Source organism: Pleurodeles waltl, chromosome 5 (genome assembly GCF_031143425.1).
Source record: "Pleurodeles waltl isolate 20211129_DDA chromosome 5, aPleWal1.hap1.20221129, whole genome shotgun sequence".
In the NCBI taxonomy this organism is placed as follows: domain Eukaryota; kingdom Metazoa; phylum Chordata; class Amphibia; order Caudata; family Salamandridae; genus Pleurodeles; species Pleurodeles waltl.
In genome coordinates this window covers 1,847,686,895-1,847,707,181 of record NC_090444.1, presented here as the reverse complement: position 1 = coordinate 1,847,707,181, position 20,287 = coordinate 1,847,686,895, and the positions used below count along the sequence as shown (strand labels likewise).

General features: G+C 48.3%; 1 protein-coding gene across 1 annotated transcript in view; it reads left to right on the top strand.

Annotated features, from left to right (window-relative positions):
* The first annotated feature begins 19,396 nt into the window (after positions 1 to 19,396).
* KCNK17 (potassium two pore domain channel subfamily K member 17) overlaps positions 19,397 to 20,287 on the top strand; it is a 288,304-nt gene continuing 287,413 nt past the window's right edge. Inside the window, exon 1 of the mRNA XM_069236331.1 lies at positions 19,397 to 19,828. Within this exon, the coding sequence (XP_069092432.1) occupies positions 19,628 to 19,828 (201 nt within the window). The 5' untranslated portion in view covers positions 19,397 to 19,627. The remainder of the gene's footprint in view (positions 19,829 to 20,287) is intronic.

Sequence of the window (20,287 nt, the reverse complement as noted above, 5' to 3'; positions counted from 1 at the left end):
CTAGATTTGGCATGAGGGGACAATTCCACGTTCTTAGACATGTTACATAGCCATATTCAGAGTTACCATTGTGAAGCTACATATAGGTATTAACCTATATGTAGTGCACGCGTGTAATGGTGTCCCCACAGTCCGGGGAAATTGCCCTGAACAATGTGGGGGCACCTTGGCTAGTGCCAGAGTGCCCTCACACTTAGTAACTTTGCACCTAACCTTCACTAAGTGAGGGTTAGACATATAGGTGACTTATAAGTTACTTAAGTGCAGTGTAAAATGGCTGTGAAGTAACATGGATGTTATTTAACTCCGGTTGCAGTGGCAGTCCTGTGTAATATTGGTCTGAGCTCCCTATGGGTTGCAAAAGAAATGCTGCAGCCCATAGGGATCTCCTGGAACCCCAATACCCTGGGTACCTAGGCACCATATACTAGGGAATTATAAGGGTGTTCCAGTGTGCCAATCAGAACTGGTAAAAATAGTCACTAGCCTGCAGTGACAACTTTAAATACAGAGAGTAGTCACTAGCCTGCAGTGACAACTTTAAAGACAGAGAGGGCATAAGCACTGAGGTTCTGGTTAGCAGAGCCTCAGTGACACAGTTAGGCACCACACAGAGAACACATTCAGGCCACATACTTTGAGCACTGGGGTCCTGGCTAGCAGGATCTCAGTGAGACAGGCAAAAACAAACTGACACACAAGTAAAAATGGGGGTAACATGCCAGGCACGATGGTACTTTCCTACAGATGCCATCTCATGTTATCCAATGGAGTGCTGGTTACTTGGTCTGGCATCGCATTTTAGATGTCAGAACGGGGGCATATGTGCTCCTGTGCATATGCCCTCACTTAGGGAACAGTGCACCCTGGGCTAGAGGGGGCATGCCTTAGTGGTTACTGACCTGTCTATGGGCAGTAACAGGTACTCTGCCTGCACCTGGTGTGGGCAGAGTCTCACTCAAGCAGCAGGCTGCTCGTGCAGGCTGACACAGCAGCTTTGCAGTCTCTGTTTTACTTGGGGTACTCAGGTTGGCACAATCAGTGCTATAGCCCTGGTACCCCCTTTACCATCCTTGCCCTGGGTACCATTTACTGGGGAATTACAGGTGTGAGAAAGTGTTTGCTAATTGGACTATGCAATTCGACATACAATTTAAGAGAAAGAGCATTGGTACTGGGGCCTGACAAGCAGACCCCAGTACAATGACAGATCAAAAAACAACAGAATCTGACAGCAAAAAGTGGGGGCGACCATCCAAAAAGGGGCACTTTACAACAATGGGAATTGCCTTATTTGGGCCCCATTAAGCCAACTAGTGGGAGGAATGAGAGAGGGCCTCTTTTTGACATGGTTATCCCCCCATTTTTTGCCTGATGTTGAAGTGTTCTACACATTGTAGTGCCCAGGGCTCCTGCTAACCAGGTTCCCTGGTCCAGAGCTCTTTCCCTAAATCTGTTGTGATCCATTGGCACAATTGGATACACCCTTAGCAACCACTACAGGTCCCTAGTAAGTGGGCACCTATGTGCCCAGAGCATGGGGTACTATGGGTAGGCCACTGATGGCAGCACCGCTGATTGTGCCACCCTCTACGGCAATACATTTAGATGCACCCAGCAATGCCATTGCAGGCTGAGTATTCTGGTGCAAACCTAAAACTCAAACTCGACATGACACACTGTCTGTGCACCTGTCCACCATACACTGCATGTACTATGGGTAAGACACCCCTCTGGCAGACCTTATAGCCCTAAGCCAGGGTGCTCCATATTATATGTGAAAGCATAGTTGCATGAGCAATATGCTCCCTCTGTGTCCTTGCCAAACCTGGGACATAGTGAGTGAAGAGAGCAGCCATTTTAATGCATGTGCTGGACACTAGTCACCACGTGTGTCCCAGCTACATGATGGCCCCTCTGAACCCTGGGCTGTTTGGTATTAAACAACACAGAATAATAATTCTAAACTGGTGCCAGTCTTGGATTTATCACTAAATGTATCCAGGGGTCACCTTAGAGGTGCCCCCTGCAAACGCTAACTATACTGGCATGGTTGCTGACTGGTCTTATCCAGCTGGTTCCAGCAGCAAGACTTGGCGATCTTCCCTCCCCTTATGAGATGGTGCTGTTAAAAAAATATGGGACTGGTGCACCCACCTTTTTAGTCCAAATCAAAATACATGTGTGATTTAGTGTCTGGTCTTTGAAATTCTAGTTGGGAGTGTTAGCTCCTTTAAAATGCTCTCTCCTCTGCACAGTTCTTTGTCAAACGGACAGATGCAAAAGCAGGTGTGGCTCAAATTCTGATTGATCCACAACACATGCCGTGGTAGTAAACGGCGATCACACCTGGCTGTCAGCCTCCAGTTAAATATGGTCCATAAAGGTTCCAAGGCCACAGCCTTTCTCACTAGTAAGATCACCTGGCCCACAGTGCCACCCTTACCAGACCCACCATCTCCCTGACACTGATCCCAGGCCCCACGGACCAGTAACTCTTCCTGAAATCAAGAGACCTTTGATGTGCACAGAGGATGCCCTGGTCCTCTCTCTTCAGTGTGCATGCCCCACCCCAGTAGCTGCCAAGTTACCCTGGTCCATGTGTGGTGTGCTGCTCCAGTCCAGGTATTTTCCTCTGAATTTTGGGGCTTGTAGTACTGTTTTACAATGGAATAAACAAAACTACAAGCCTCAGAATTAAAAGGGGAAAACCTGGACTGGAGCAGCACATCACTCATGGACCTGGGAAACTTGGCAGGGCTGCACCCCCACTCTCGGGAATGTGAGCAATACACATCTCCTTTCTAGGGGTTGCAGTCCTCAAATCTCCAGACTCTCCAGCCTCTGCGTGTAAAGATGACAATTCCACTTCCCTCAGGTGTGGGGGTATCTTTATTTTTCAATACATCTCTAGTTCCTCCCACAAATCTGTCCCTTTTCAGTTGCCGATCTCCAACCCACTCTTTATCCTACATTACATATGATGACACATTCCATTACGTCATTGCATCTTAATATTATCGAACTCTACACATCTTCCCCCATAAATATCAGAAAAACTATAGCAGCAGCGTTAAATTAACCCTTCACAACAATTCTAAATAACGAATGAGCACATCATTAAATGTAATAAAATGCACACTGGCTACAAAATATTACTAATCTAGCCATTGGTATTTGTTCTTATACGCATTTTCTGAACTCCAAGTTCAGAAAATGACAGAATGAGTGTCATACTGGCTCCTCCCACATCTCCCTGTCTCTTCAGTAGCCCATCTCCAACACCTCTTTCTCCTACATTCTATATGATGTCACATTCCATTATGTCACAGCGTCCTAAGATTTTCCAAATCTCCACTGAGGGCCTCATCTACAAAGGATTGGCATAGGGCAACGCCACATGTCTTTTTATTGCGCTGCCCTACGCCAATTCGAAAGGGCAGGAATGCACCATATCTACAAGATACGGTTAATTCCTGTCCTTTCAGCCAGCGCCGGCACACAAACTGCAGCCAAGCAACAACGCAGGCATCCTTGTACTATGGTGCAAGGGTGCCTGTGTTGTTGGCAAGATTGTTTTTGCGTAGGAAGGTGCCTCTTCCGGCACAAAAACAATCACAAGAGATGTTTTCCTCATTTTATGTATGCTGCACAATGCAGCACACGTGGAAAGAGGAAAAAAGAAGGAGAAATGTAAACATTTCTCCTCGTTACGCCTGTTCTGGAGATATGTAAGTTTTTGGTGCTGCCCCAGATTCATGCTATGTTGTAAATCGGGGCAGCGTCAACAACCATGGGTGTTGTACCCACAGCAATGCCGCTGGAACACCTCCCCGATACAGTGTGAGGCAACGAAGCGTCTTGCACTGCGTTGCCTTACACCATATCTACAAGGCCATGTAAAGCCACGCAGGCTGGCTTTGCGTGGCCTTGTAGATATGAGTCTGCACTGTGCTCCACAGGAGCGTCAAAAAAGTGATGCTCTTATGTCGCACGGGGACTTGTAAATAAGCCCCTGTGTTTCCAAAATGAAACCCACAAACTTCCATGATATGTATCACACACAGGCACACACATGCATCACAGCACGCACACACAAGTATTACGCACTGTCCAAAGCTACACACAATCTATGCAGGCCGCAGGTGAGTTAAGTACACAGCCACTGAACTTTACACAAGTGGGCCAGTAGGCCCCACTCTAGTGACACAGGTAAAAAGGTTTGTTCACACTACTGATTCTACTGAACGCAAAAGGAGTACGCAGCCACCACCGGGTGCATATCACTTTACTGTAGCTAAGGTCAGTAGCCCTCTAGCTTCACAGAGACAGCGCTTCTCCTGGTATAATGAGAACACATTACCATGAGACAGGCCTAGGTCACAGGGCACACTCATGACCCGGAAGTGAACAGATGGTAACACTAGCTTTGGAACAGCCAATCAATTTCACCTGCGCCTAAAGCTATAGTGACCCGTGACTCACTCGTTAGATTCGAGAGCAGTAAACACCGGCTTGGACCATATTCAACCCCGTTACCCAGAGTCACATAAGAGCATTAACGAGGCACCGTAAAGCATGTTTAATCTGGACATTAGTGCTCCTGCTGGGAACACACGTGCACACGGCGGACAGTTTGATGGCACAGAGTTATTGTCGCCTGCCTAATTAACAAATACAGATTTATTATTATTATTATTGTACAAAAAAGCGTGTTCCACAAACAGCCCTGTCCAGCCCATACACTGATCGCACATTATTTCGTGTGCGGACCGGATACTTTAATTAAATATGGTGGGGTTGCTCACAAAACCGGTCTTCAAACTACAATAATATTTGCAGTGCTTTAAAAAGGGGATTTGGAGAGAACATTTATTGGTGTAAATCAAACACAGCGCTGTAGTCCTCCCAGAAGGGACCTTGAAGGCTGGTTTCCGGTTCTCCATGTGGCTTCCTGTGTAACTCGCACCTCTGGTGTTGGTCAGGTTAATGGAAGTATCGGACAGAAATGCGTTTAGCATCTGAGCAGCAGAGTTGGGAACGCTTTCTTGTTTATGGAGGTCTGAAACTTTTTCAAGAGTTCAGAACTCTGAAGGGCTTATTTACAAAGAAATGACGCAGTGCGGCGGTGCATCATTTTCAAAGTGCAGGGATGTGTCGTATTTATAGAAATCCGACGCATCCCTTTATGTTCCTCTGCGCTGGCGCACAAACTGCTGCCTAGCGCCAATGCAGGCACCCCTGCTCCATGGTGCAAGGGTGCCTGTGGTGCAGGGATTGTTTATGTGCAGGAAGAGACACCTTCCTGCACATAAACAATCTTTAATGGCATTTTCCTCTTTTTTATGTGTGCTGCACAATGCAGCACACATAGGAAAAACACAGGGGAAAGTAGTGGTATTTCTCCCCGTTGCACCACTTTAAGACCACCCCTGAGGTGGCGTAGGAATCAGACGCATTCACAGCCTTGTAAATCTGGGAATGCGTCAGATTCCATGGGTGTCGCATGGGAACACCCACAGCAACACCCATGGAATGCCCCGTCACGCAGAGTTATGCTTAAAAGTGGGCCATATTTACAAGGCCATTAAAAGCCATGCAAGGTGGTTTTGCGTGGCTTTGTAAATATGTTCAGGCACACTGTGCCACGGGGGCGTGAAAAAAAAATTATGCCCCGGTGGAGCAGTGTTAATGAAGCACTGCGGGTGTTAACTTCAAAGAGGTTTAAAAAGAGCAGTGTTGGTTTATCTGATTTTTGGTCTAGGAGGCTTTAATTAGGCCAGGATAATCAGGCCAATTAAGGGAACTACACACCTTGTGCAGTGGTATAATAATAATATGGAGATAGGGACTCTCAGAAACAGACAGGAACCCTGACTAGGACATGACACATGGACACTGAAATACAAACAGTGACTGCAAGTGAGTGTGGCACTCACACAAGAACACTGACACAGGAAAAGAAGATTGTGACACTCATACAGTGACACAGGCAGAGGAGACTGTGACACACAGGACTGACCCAGGCAGCGAAGACTGTGATGTGAGACTCACACATAGTCACTGACACAGGAGGAGAAGATTGTGACACTCACACAAGGATAGTGACACAGGAAAAGAAGATTGTGGCACTCATACCAGGACAGTGACACAGGCAGAGGGGACTGTGCCACACACGGACACTGACACGGGCAGAAAATATTGTGACACTCACACCAGGACAATGACATAGGAAGAGAAGACTGTGACACACAAGTGCTGTGGCACAGGAAGAGAAGATTGTGACACACAAGGTCAGTAACACAGGAAGAGAACATTGTGATAACCAAAGACAGTGACACAGGAACGGAAGATTGTGACACACAAGGGCAGTGACCCAGGAAGAAAAGATGGTGACACACACAAGAGCATTGACACAGGAACAGAAGATTGTGACACCCACACAAGGACAGTGACACATAAAGAGAAGATTGTGATGTGACACTCACACAAGAACACTGACAAAAGAAGAAAAGATTGTTATGTGACACTCACAAGGGCAGTGACAGGAAAAGAAAATTGTGACACTCGCACAAGGAAACTGACACATGCACAGAAGATTGTAATGTGAGGCTCACACAAGAACACTGACACAGGAAGAGACAATTGTGACACTCACAATAGGGAACTGACAGGAAGAGAAGATAGTGACACTCACACAGGGACACGGACAAAGGAAGAGCATATTGTGAAGATCACACAAGGAAAGTGTCGCAGGAAGAGAATATTGTGACACTCAAGGACAGTGACAGCTGAAGGTAAGATTGTGACACTGAAGGGCAGTGAAACACGAAGAGAAGATTGTGACACCCAAGGACAGTGACACAGGAGGGGAAGATTGTGACACTCACACAAGGTCACTGACACAGGAAGAGAAGATTGTGACACTCACACAAGGGCAGTGACACAGGAAAAGAAGATTGTGACACACACACAAGGACACCGACACAGGAAGAGAAGATTGTGACACTCACACAAGGACAGTGACACAGGAAGAGAAGATTGTGACACTCACACAAGGACAGTGACATAGGAAAAGAAGATTGTGACACTCACACAAGGACAGTGACACAGCAAGAGAAGATTGTGACACTCACACAAGGACAGTGACATAAGAAAAGTAGATTGTGGCACTCACACAAGGAAACTGACACAGGAAGAAAAGATTGTGACACACAAGAGCAGTGACACAGAAAGAGAAGATTGTGACACTGTTGAAGGCAGCACGGTCTGGTTGGCTAAAGCAATGGCCAGCCAGGCAGAACACGCCACTTCCATCAGTGGTGGTCGATTACACTCACTGGATAACCTGTGCGCACCCTTGGGTAGCTTGGCACAGAGCAGTCAGGCTTATCCCAGATGCAATGTGTAAAGCAATCGCACAGCACATTCCCACAACACCCCCACCAAACAGCCCATGAAGAGACTCCACACGAGGTGTATGTATAGAAAAATGTATTCAGCACACTACGTTAAACTTGGATCATTGTAAATACATTTGAGATCAAACGTACGTTCCCTCTCTGCACCCACATGAGGTGCCAAACATTGTCAGCATGAGGCCCACCCTAGCGTCACCCACGATCAGTCCAACATTTCAACTCAGGTTCCACCCCCGGTTTCAACGTTAGCATCAAGATGTACATACACAGTTTAGTAACACTCCCATGTGGACCCGCAGCCTAAGCCGCACTAGTAAGCCGTGATGCCAACTTTATAAACTCTTTGGCAGAACCCAAGTACCCCATAACACCACAGTGATGCTCTCGCACTTACTCAGACTCACTCCCTCACATCCACCCCGCACCAAGGTACAGGGCTGCGGGTATCAGGTGGAGCAGGCACAAATCCACACACTCTCACACGCCCTCACTCCCGGCACCTTAATGTGATGCCCTGACATATGGCTCCTGGATGTCCATATGTCTGCAACTACTCTGGGTCCCAATTCGCACTCCACCTGCCAACCAGCCACCAATTAACCCATCCTACCACTACGTCCAAGGTTCCGGCAACCTCTCCTTGGATACCAGGCCGTTCATGGCTGGGTCACATTTCACAAAGCTTCGGAGTCAAGGTGGAGGAAAGGAAAGACAACAGCCAGTAAACAATTAGTGAGGAACGTTCGGGCTCCCAAACAGGAGGCTCACTCTGCAGGTCTGCAAAACACACAGGGGAAGGATCACCGGAGCCACAAATTAGACACTTAGGCATCCAGCCCCGCCAGACAGGTAAAATAGTACCAAATAGTAACCAACTTCAGCACCTCCAGACTGGAGAGGCACCGACGGGGCATGTTGGCTCAACGTGCCCTCAACACTCTAGGCTCGGGCCCCCAGACTGGAGACACCTTGTCTGGTGCACCTGACCTCCAGTGGCACCAGACAAACACAATCCCACATAGAAAGTGCTTGGTGCCATACCCCAACAGAAAAGAGGCACACTTCAGGAATACTATGATTTGAGGTTTCCTGGCAGCACGCTCATTCCCCAATAAACTCCTAATTACATACCCCCTCGAAAAGAGGCCAGTCTGGTGCATGAAGACTTGAAATGCACCAGACCACTCTGGAATCCTCGATGAAGGATGTAGCTCCTTACCCCCTGGGAAAGTACATATCTAGGCCACATTGTCTGCCTCAGCCTAGACCTTTCTGTCACCCTCTGAACTTGGCTTCAATACCTCTCTGGATTGAGGTCCTATGTCCAGTACGCTACGACCATTGTCGTACCGAACTCTCCGGATGAACACACTAGACGCCTGGTCTGTTGTGCAATACTAGGTCAAGTAGAGCACCACTTGGGTTGTACCTACTCCTTGCTAGGTCACAACCAATGAACGAGTATAGCACACAATGAGCATGCAGCCAAGAGTCAAACAAGAGAAATGCTCCCCATTCGACAACAACGAGGCCCCTGCAAAAATGATTCGTTCACACCACGAAACGTCTCAGGCACAGTGGTCCTTCCAAGGAGGCATCACACTCCAGAGATGCAAGCTGTACTTGACCACTCCGCACCTGGTGCGCCCTGTCTCCAGGCACAGTTCCTAGTCCACAAGCATGCCGCTTCTGCCAGGTGGAGTCCAGCGACGAGGAACGAACAGAAGAGGGCATCGCTCTCCAGATGTTACCAGCCAGCGATGTTGGTCCCTCTGAGGAGGTCCTTGATGTTCCTGAAACCTCCGGCAAGGGGACAAGCTAACCTGCCCTTGGTGAGCACACTTTGGAATTGCTACACAGCAGAAGACAATCAGCCCTAGGCCAGTCTAATCAGGAGGGGAGCACGGATCCCTTCCTTGGACAGTTAGCCTCCCAGGTGCTGTGACACTCACACAAGTACACAGACACAGCAAGAGAAGATTGTGACACTCACACAAGGACAGTGAGACAGGAAGAGAAGATTGTGACACACACAAGGACAGTGACACAGTGTGAGAAGGTAGCCTCTTTCTAGCATTTTTACCCCCACTTTTGGCCTGGTTGTGAGTATATGTCAGTATGTTTTTACTGTCTCACTGGGATCCTGATAGCCAGGACCCCAGTGCTCATAGTGAAAACCCTATTTGTCAGGGTGTTTTATATGTCTCACTGGGATCCTGCTAGGCAGGACCCCAGTGCTGATAGTTTGTGGCCTATATGTATGTGTATCCCTGTGTAGTGCCTAACTGTGTCACTGAGGCTCTGCTAACCAGAACCTCAGTGCTTATTCTCCCTCTGCCTTTAAACTTGTCACTATAGGCTAGTGACCATTTTCACCAATTCTAATCGGCACACTGGAACATCCATATAATTCCCTAGTATATGGTACCTAGGTACTCAGGGTATTGGGGTTCCAGGAGATCCCTATGGGCTGCAGAATGTCTTTTGCCACCCATAGGGAGCTCAGACAAATCTTACACAGGACTGCCACTGCAGCCTGAGTGAAATAACGCACACGTTATTTCACACCCATTTTACACTGCACTTAAGTAACTTATAAGTCACCTCAATGTCTAACCTTCACTTAGTGAAGGTTCGGTGCAAAGCTACTAAGTGTGGGGGCACCCTGGCACTAGCCAAGGTGCCCCTACATAGTTCAGGGCAATTTCCCCAGACTTTGTGAGTGCGGGGACACCCTTACACGTGTGCACTACATATAGGTCAATACCTATATGTAGCTTCACAATGGTACCTCCGAATATAGCCATGTAACATGTCTAAGATCATGGAATTGTCCCCCCATGCCAAATCTGGTATTGGGGTGCCAATTCATTCATCCCCGGGGCTCCACTATGGACCCCGGGTACTGCCAAACCAGCTCTTTGGGGTTTTCTCTGCAGCTACTGCTGCTGCCAACCCACAGACAGGGTTCTGCCCTCCTGGGGTCTGGGTAGCCCAGTCCCAGGAAGGCAGAACAAAGAATTTCCTCTGAGAGAGGGTGTTACACCCTCTCCCTTTGGAAATAGGTGTTAAGGGCTGGGGAGGAGTAGCCTCCCCCAGCCTCTGGAAATGCTTTGAAGGGCACAGATGGTGCCCTCCTTGCATAAGCCAGTCTACACCGGTTCAGGGAACCCCCAGTCCCTGCTCTGGCGTGAAACTGGACAAAGAAAAGGGGAGTGACCACCCCCCTGTCCATCACCACCCCAGGGGTGGTGCACAGAGCTCCTCCAGTGTGTCCCAGACCTCTGCCATCTTGAATCCAGAGGTGTGAGGGCACACTGGAGGCCTCTGAGTAGCCAGTGCCAGCAGGTGACATCAGAGACCCCTACTGATAGGTGCTTACCTGACTAGATGGCCAATCCTCCTCTGAGGGCTATTTAGGGTCTCTCCTGTGGGCTTTTCCTCAGATAACGACTTGCAAGAATTCACCAGAGTTCCTCTGCATCTCCCTCTTCGACTTCTGCCAATGATCGACTGCTGACTGCTCCAGGACACCTGCAAAACTCAAACAAAGTAGTAAGAAGACTACCAGTGACATTGTAGCGCCTAATCCTGCTGTCCTTCTTGACTGTTTCCTGGTGGTGCATGCTCTGGGGGCTGTCTGCCTTCACCCTGCAATGGAAGCCAAGAAGATCTCCCATGGGTCGACGGAATCTTCCCCCTGCTGCAGCAGGCACCAAACTTCAGCATCAACGGTACTCTGGGACCCCTCTCATCCTTACGAGCGTGACCCCTGGAACACAGGTGGTGGACCCAAGTAACCCAGACTGTCCAGTGGTCCAACTGTCCAAACTTGGAGGAGGTAAGTCCTTGCCTCCCCTCTCCAGACAGTAATCCTGTGCACCGCGTGAACTGCAGCTGCTAGGGCTTGTGTGCACTATTACAAGGAATCCTTCGTGCACATCCCAGCCCAGGTCCCCAGCACTCCGTCCTGCATTGCTCAACTCGCTGAGTTGACCATCCGCTTTGTGGGACCCTCTTTTGTAGTGTTGAGATGACCACAGTGCTCAGTTTTCTTGAGCCCATGTTCAAGTACTTCTGCGGGTGCTGCCTTCTTGTGCATGGGCTCTCTGTGTTGCTGAGGGCCCTCTCTGTCTCCTCTCCCAAGTAGCGACCTCTTGGTCCTTCCTGGGCCCGGGCAGCACCCTTTTTCTTCAACCACGACCTTTGCAGCGAGCAAGGCTTGTTTGCGGTCTTTCTCCAAGAAAACAACGCTGCATCCTCCAGCACTCCGTGGGACATCTTCTGCACAAAGGAGAAGCTCCTGGCATCTTCTGTTGTTGCAGAATCTAAAGCTTCTTCCATCCAGAGGCAGCCAATTTGCACCTTCATCCAGGATTTAGTGGGCTCCTGCCCCCCCTGGACACTTTCACGACTCTTGGACTTGGTCCCCTTTCTTTGAAGGTCCTCAGGTCCAGGAATCCGTCTTCAGCGCTTTGCAGTCTGTTGTGGTCTTTGCAGAATCCTCTATCACGAGTGTACTGTGTTTCTAGGGAAGTAGTATCACTTTACTCCTACTTTTCAGGGTCTTGGGGTGGGGTATCTTGGACACCCTTAGTGTTTTCTTACACTCCCAGCGACCCTCTACACACTACACTAGGCCTGGGGTCCCTAAGTGGTTCGCATTCCACTTTTAGAGTGTATGGTTTGTGTTGCACCTAGGCCTATTGCATCCTATTGTATTCTACAGCAGTGATTCCCAACCTTTTGACTTCTGTGGACCCCCATTTTATCATTACTGGAACCTGGGGACCCCCACTGAATCATTATTTGAATCTGGGGACCCCCCCCCAATTAGTCATTGGGGACCTAAACTGTTCATATAATTACATTTTCTGAGCAGTCGCAGACCCCCTGAGAAGGATTTGCGGACCCCCAGGGGTCCCCGGACCACAGGTTGGGAACCACTGTTCTACAATGTTTGCACTATTTTTCTAACTGTTTACTCACCTGATTTTGGTTTGTGTGTATATTTTTTGTATTTTACTTACCTCCTAAGGGAGTGTATCTTCTGAGATATTTTTGGCACATTGTCACTAAAATAAAGTACCTTTATTTTTAGGAACTCTGAGTATTGTGTTTCTTATGATATAGTGCTATATGATATAAGTGTATAGTAGGAGCTTTGTATGTCTGCTATAGCTACCTCTATCAGCCTAAGCTGCTATAACACTACTAATTTACTAATAAGGGATAACTGGACCTTGCACAAGGTGTAAGTTCCATCAGGTACCCACTATAAGCCAGGCCAGCCTCCTACACACAAGAAGAGAGAAGATTGTGACACTCACACAAGGACAGTGACACAGGAAGAGAAGATTGTGACACTCACACAAGGACACTGACATAGGCAGAGAAGATTGTGACACTCACACAAGGACAGTGACACAGAAAGAAAAGATTGTGATGTGACACACGCAAGGACACTGACACAGGAAAAGAAGATTGTGACACTCACACAGGAAGAGAAGATTGTGACACTCACACAAGGACACCGACACAGGAAGAGACAATTGTGACACACAAGGACAGTGACACAGGAAGAGAAGATTGTAACACTCACACAAGAACACTGACAGGAAGAGAAGATTGTGACACTCACTCAAGGACAATGACACAGAAAGAGAATATTGTGACACCAACACCGAGACGGTGACACTGCAAGTGGTCTCTACAACACTGTAACTGGGACACTGACATTGGAAGTGACCACTATGACACTAACATAGGGACACTGACAATGAACGTGAAGACAGTGACACTGACACTGGAAGCAGAGACTGTGACATTGACACAGGGACCTTGACAAAGAGGAACTGAAACAAGAAATACAGACTGTGTCACTGACATTGAGACACAGATTCTGGAAGCAAAGTCTGTGACATTGATACAAGGACACTGACACTGATACAAGGACACTGACACTGAAAGCAAAGCCTGTGACACTGATACAAGGACACTGACACTGGAAGTGAAGACAGTGACACTGATACAAGGACACTGACACTGAAAGCAAAGCCTGTGACACTGATACAAGGACACTGACACCGGAAGCAAAGCCTGTGACATTGATACAAGGACACTGACACCGGAAGCAAAGCCTGTGACATTGATATAGGACAATGACACTGATACAAGGACACTGACACCGGAAGCAAAGCCTGTGACATTGATGTAGGACAATGACACTGATACAAGGACACTGACACCGGAAGCAAAGCCTGTGACATTGATATAGGACTATGACACTGATACAAGGACACTGACACTGGAAGCAAAGCCTGTAACTGTGATACAGAGACACTGACACTGGAAATAAAGACACTGACATTAATACAGGATACTGACACTGATACAAGGACACTGACAGTGGAAGTGAAGCCTGTGACACTGAAATAAGGGCATTGACACTGGAAGTGAAGAGAGTGACATTGATACAGGGACACTGACACCGAAAACAAAGCCTGTGACATTGATACAGGATACTGGCACTGATACAAGGACACTGGGAGTGAAGACAGTGACACTGATACAGAGACAGTGACACTGGAAGCAAAGCATGTGACATTGATACCGGACACTGATACTGGAAGCAAAGCATGTGACATTGAGTGGGTCCATTTTAGCTTCTTGCCTGAGCACAGTATTTGGCTTAGCTTCGCCTTGCGGCCTGTGCCCTTTTACCCAGAAAATATGCTTTGTTTTCATTTAGTTGATTTTATTTATTTTAGCACAGATTGTTTTAGCAGTAATGTTTTTATTTTCATAATCAGTCGCCATTCTTGCGAGAGCGTCACTATCAGTGTTATGGATGACATATTTTTCATCGTGTTCTTTTACCCGGGTTAGCAGGGACAGGATAATATTTTGTAGTGCTTCCACAAGACTGCATAAACAGTCCATCTCTTAGGTACATACCCGCAAGCACAAACCTTGTCCCCTATAGAAACTTCTTGTGGGACAAAGGGCAATAGAGGGGGTTTTAGCCAGGATTTTTTATCCACACTGCATGCCAGTTTGTGGCCGACCTCAGTCTTTGTGTCTCTACAGAACCTGATCTGGAGACTAAAGGCCTGACCTGTTACCAAGGTAACGGGGGTGGGTTGTGCTTCTCATGGACACTACACAGACAGGTTTGGCTTACATCGCCATGCTCTCGCTAAGGGGCTAGAGATTAGGTATTAGGTAGGAATTATATATTCAGGTAAGTGCAATATGTTGGGGTTGTTTATATTTACATCTCTGATTTTCACAATCCTAATTTTGTCATTTCTTATTATCCTAATCATTGCATCTCATGCATTTTATCGTAGATTGCAGTCTTTTCAAAAAATGTATTGAAAACTATCCTGCCTATGTGTGTGTAAGAGAGATGTATGTGGAAAGAAAAGGGTAGGGCTTGGTCACCATGATTTCCCTGGGGGGTTTTGTGAGTTCCATGCGCTACAATGCCACAAATCACCTTTATCGTTAGGGTTTGGGTGAGGTACTGCTAGAGAGCCTGGAGGGTTGGGCCGACAACTGCCAGCTTGTACAGCAGTGACTCAGTCGCCTGCAAGCAGAAGTGCTGCCGCCCTAAATCCAGCAGTCTCGATGTTATATGAGAGTCCTTACGGCACAGAGACACTGACACTGGAAGCAAAGCCTGTGGCACTGATATAGAGACACTGACAGTGGAAGTGAAGACAGTGAGATTGATACAGGATACAGACACCGATACAAGGACACTGACAGTGGAAGCGAAGCCTGTGACATTGATACAGGGACACTGACAGGAGGAGAAGATTGTGACACTCACACAAGAGCAGTGACACAGGAAGAGAAGATTTTGACCCTCACACAAGGACAGTGACGGAAGAAGAGAAGATTGTGATGTGGCATTCACATAAGGACAGTGACACAGGCAGAGAAGATTGTGACACTCACATATGGACAGTGGAAGCGAAGACAGTGACAATGATACTGGAAGCGAAGACTGTGACACTGACAAAGTGACACTGAAACAAGAAGAACAGACTGTGGCAGTGACACGAGACACTGAAACTGGAAGCAGAGACTGTGACATTGATACACGGACAGTGATACTGAAGGCCAGCTCTGTGACACTGATAAAGAGAGAGTGACAGAGAAAGCAAAGAATGTGACAATGACACATGGACACTCACACTGGAGGCGAACACTGTGACTGATACAGTCAATGATACAGAAGCAAAGCCCATGACATTGATACAGGGACAATGACACCGGAAGTGAAGCCTATGACACTGATACAGGGAGACTGACACTGGAAGTGAGGACACTGACATTGTGACATCGATCCAGGACACTGACATCAGAAGCAAAGCCCATGACATTGATACAGGACACTGACACTGGAAGCAAAGCCCGTGACACTGATATAGAAGCACTGACAGTGGAAGTGAAGACAGTGACACTGATACAGTCACTGACACTGAAAGCAAAGCCCATGACATTCACACAGGAACACTGACACTGGAAGCAAAGCCCGTGACATTCACACAGGAACACTGACACTGGAAGCAAAGCCCGTGACACTGATACAGAGATAGTGACACTGGAAGCAAAGCATGTGACACTGACACAAGGGGCTGACACTGGAAGTGAAGACACTGACACTGATACAGGAAGCAAAGACTGTGACACTGATATAGAAACACTGACAGTGGAAGTGAAGACAGTGAGATTGATACAGGATACAGACACCGATACAAGGACAATGACAGTGGAAGCGAAGCCTGTGACATTGATACAGGGACACTGACAGGAGGAGAAGATTGTGACACTCACACAAGAGCAGTGACACAGGAAGAGAAGATTTTGACCCTCACACAAGGACAGTGACGGAAGAAGAGAAGATTGTGATGTGGCATTCACATAAGGACAGTGACACAGGCAGAGAAGATTGTGACACTCACATATGGACAGTGGAAGCGAAGACAGTGACAATGATACTGGAAGTGAAGACTGTGACACTGACAAAGTGACAATGAAACAAGAAGAACAGACTGTGGCAGTGACACGAGACACTGAAACTGGAAGCAGAGACTGTGACATTGACACACGGACAGTGATACTGAAGGCCAGCTCTGTGACACTGATAAAGAGAGAGTGACAGAGAAAGCAAAGAATGTGACAATGACACATGGACACTCACACTGGAGGCGAACACTGTGACTGATACAGTCAATGATACAGAAGCAAAGCCCATGACATTGATACAGGGACAATGACACCGGAAGTGAAGCCTATGACACTGATACAGGGACACTGACACTGGAAGTGAGGACACTGACATTGTGACATTGATACGGGACACTGACACTGGAAGCAAAGCCCGTGACACTGATATAGAAGCACTGACAGTGGAAGTGAAGACAGTGACACTGATACAGTCACTGACACTGAAAGCAAAGCCCATGACATTCACACAGGAACACTGACACTGGAAGCAAAGCCCGTGACATTCACACAGGAACACTGACACTGGAAGCAAAGCCCGTGACACTGATACAGAGATAGTGACACTGGAAGCAAAGCATGTGACATTGACACAAGGGGGCTGACACTGGAAGTGAAGACACTGACACTGATACAGGAAGCAAAGACTGTGACACTGATATAGAAGCACTGACACCAGAGGCAAAGCCTGTGACACTGAAACAGGGACACTGACACTGTAAGTGAAGACAGTGACGTTGATACTGGGACGCTGACACTGGAAGTAAAGCCTGTGACATTGGCACAGGATACTGACACTGGAAGCAGCATGTGTGACACTGACACATGGACACTAACACTGGAAGCAAAGCCTGTGACAATGATACAGGACAGCTGCACTGATACAAGGACACTGAGAGTGGAAGTGAAGCCTATGAAACGTACACAGGGACACTGATGCTGGAAGTGAAGACAGTGACATGAATACAGGGACACTGACACTGAAAGCAAAGCCTATGACACTGATACAGAACATTGTTACTGTGACATTGACACAGGAGCACTCACACTGGAAGCAGAGTCTGTGACACTGATACAGAACATTGACACTGTGACATTGCAGTCTGTGACACTGATAATGGCTGTGAAGACACTGACATTAGAAACAAAGGTAAAAGTGACATTAGGACTGGAAATGAAGGCTGTGGCACTGACACAAGAAGTGAAGGCAGTGACACTGACACAGGAAGTGAAGGCAGTGAGACTGACAGGGGCACTGACACTGCTAGCAGGTTCTGTGACACTGGGACATTGGGGCTGAAAGTGAAGTCTGTGACACTGACACAGTAAGTGGGGGCACTGACACTGTAAGCAGATTCTGTGACACTGGGGCATTGAGGCTGGAAGTGAAGACTGTGGCACTGACAGAGGAACTGAAGGCAATGACACTGACACAGGGGCAATGTCACTACCAGCAGGGTCTGTGACACTGGGACATTGAGACTGAAAGTGGAGACTGTGGCAGACAGCAAGTGAAGGCAGTGACACCGACACAGGGGCACTGACACTGCAAGCAGGTTCTGTGATACTGGGACACTGAGGCTGAAAATGAGGACTGTGGCACTGACACGGGAATTGAAGGCAGCGACACTGACATTAGAAGTGACGATTGTGGCACTGACAATAGAAGTGAAGGCAGTGACACTGACATTAGAAGTGAAGATTGTGGCACTGACAATAGAAGTGAAGACTGTGGCACTGACATTAGAAGTGAAGATTGTGGCACTGACATTAGAAGTGAGGATTGTGGCACCGACAATAGAAGTGAAGACTGTGGCACTGACACAGGGGCACTGACACTCAAGCAGGTTCTGTGACACTGGGACATTGAGGCTGGAAGTGAGGATTGTGGCACTGACAATAGAAGTGAAGACTGTGGCACTGACATTAGAAGTGAAGATTGTGGCACTGACATTAGAAGTGAGGATTGTGGCACTGACAATAGAAGGGGAGACTGTGGCACCGACAATAGAAGTGAAGACTGTGACACTGACACAGGAAATGAAGGCAGTGAGACTGACACGGGCACTGACATTGCAAGCAGGGTCTGTGACACTGGGACATTGAGACTGAAAGTGAAGACTTTGGCACTGACAATAGAAGTGAGGACTGTGACACTGACACAGGGGCACTGACACTCAAGCAGGTTCTGTGACACTGGGACATTGAGGCTGGAAGTGAGGATTGTGGCACTGACATTAGAAGTGAAGACTGTGGCACTGACATTAGAAGTGAAGATTGTGGCACTGACATTAGAAGTGAAGGCTGTGACACTGAAACTACTGCAACGTCATGACTGATACTGGAAGGTGACACTGCGGCACTGATACTGGAGTGGACACTGACTCCTCGGACACAGGGTGGTTGATACTGGGGTGGGCGCGGTGACGGTGGGCGCTAGGACACTAATGGGGAGCAGGCCCCGAGACACTATACTGAAAGCAGACTCCGAGACACCTTGAGGGCCTCTAAACGCTTCTAAAACATTTGAAAGGCAGCGTGAGCTAAAGCAGCGAATGACCGACCACTTTACCTCCGGCCCTGTTCTTAAGGATACACGAAGCAGCTAAACTACACCCCGGACGCGAACTGCCCCTCACTTCGGGAAACCGTGGAGCATACTTAATCCCACGGAAGCCTCACATACGCTCTTGTAAGTGCATTAGGCCTTGAAGCACAAGACATCTTCAACAGTGCCTGCCTAGTGTGGCGCCTAGAAGCCCCGTGTTGCACTTCCCGACGTCGGCAGCGCTGTAGAGGCGCAGCTGCAATAGAGAATTATTAATTATCTGTTGTTAGTCCTGCTCTTAAGGCCCTGACGTGAAGGAGCTCCTGTTTACTTTCTGAGTTCAGCTCCCTCCCACCCTCTCCGCCTCCAGCGGTGCGAGGGTGTAGCGCTTCTGGCCACACACCGGGGAGGGGCGCGGAGCCCAGGGCTGCGGAGGAAGCGTACAGTCCTAGAAGGGAAGTTAAGCGCTCAGAGACGGAGGTGAGGCCCCACCAGGGACAGCCACCAAGCTAGAGGTCCCGAGAATACGCCCCAGAGGGTGGTGGTAGCGCCCAGCAGTAGCGCCCAGAGGAGGCTGAGAGCACTGCTGGGCGCCCTGAGCCGCCCGCACCCTGCTGGAGTGCGGAGCCCACCCCCGGCCATGCCTCTGTGCTTCTGCCCCAGGGTGCCCACCACCCTCCTGCTCCTGCTCCTCTACACGACCTACTTGCTGCTGGGCGCCGGGGTCTTCTGGGCGCTAGAGAGCGGGAACGAGGCTAGCACCACCCAGAGCCTGCAGGAGCTGCTGAGGGGGCAAAACTTCACCTGCATGGACAACCAGACCCTGCGCAGGTTCATCCAGGTGAGAGGAGCTGAGCACACAAGCAGGTGCAGAACAGCACGTATGGAGGTGCCAGTGTACACCCGGTATATGTGTATAGACACGTATGTATAGTGATGTCCATGTAAAGCAGCATGCAAAGAGCTTATCATGTACACCTGCATGTATAGTGGTGCTCATGTATGTCAGCATGCGTAGACAATAATGTCTAGAGCTGCTTATGTACGTCAGCATGCGTAAACAATCCTCTATAGAGTTGGTCATGTATGTCAGCGTGCTTAGACAAGTATCTATAGAGCTGCTCATGTATGTCAGTGTGCTTAGACAAGCATGTATATAGCTGCTCATGTATATCAGGGTGCTTAGACAAGCATGTATAGAGCTGGTCATGTATCTCAGCTTGCTTAAACAAGCATGTATAGAGCTACTCATGTAGACCTGCATGCATAGAGGTGCCCATATATGTGAGCATGCTTGGAC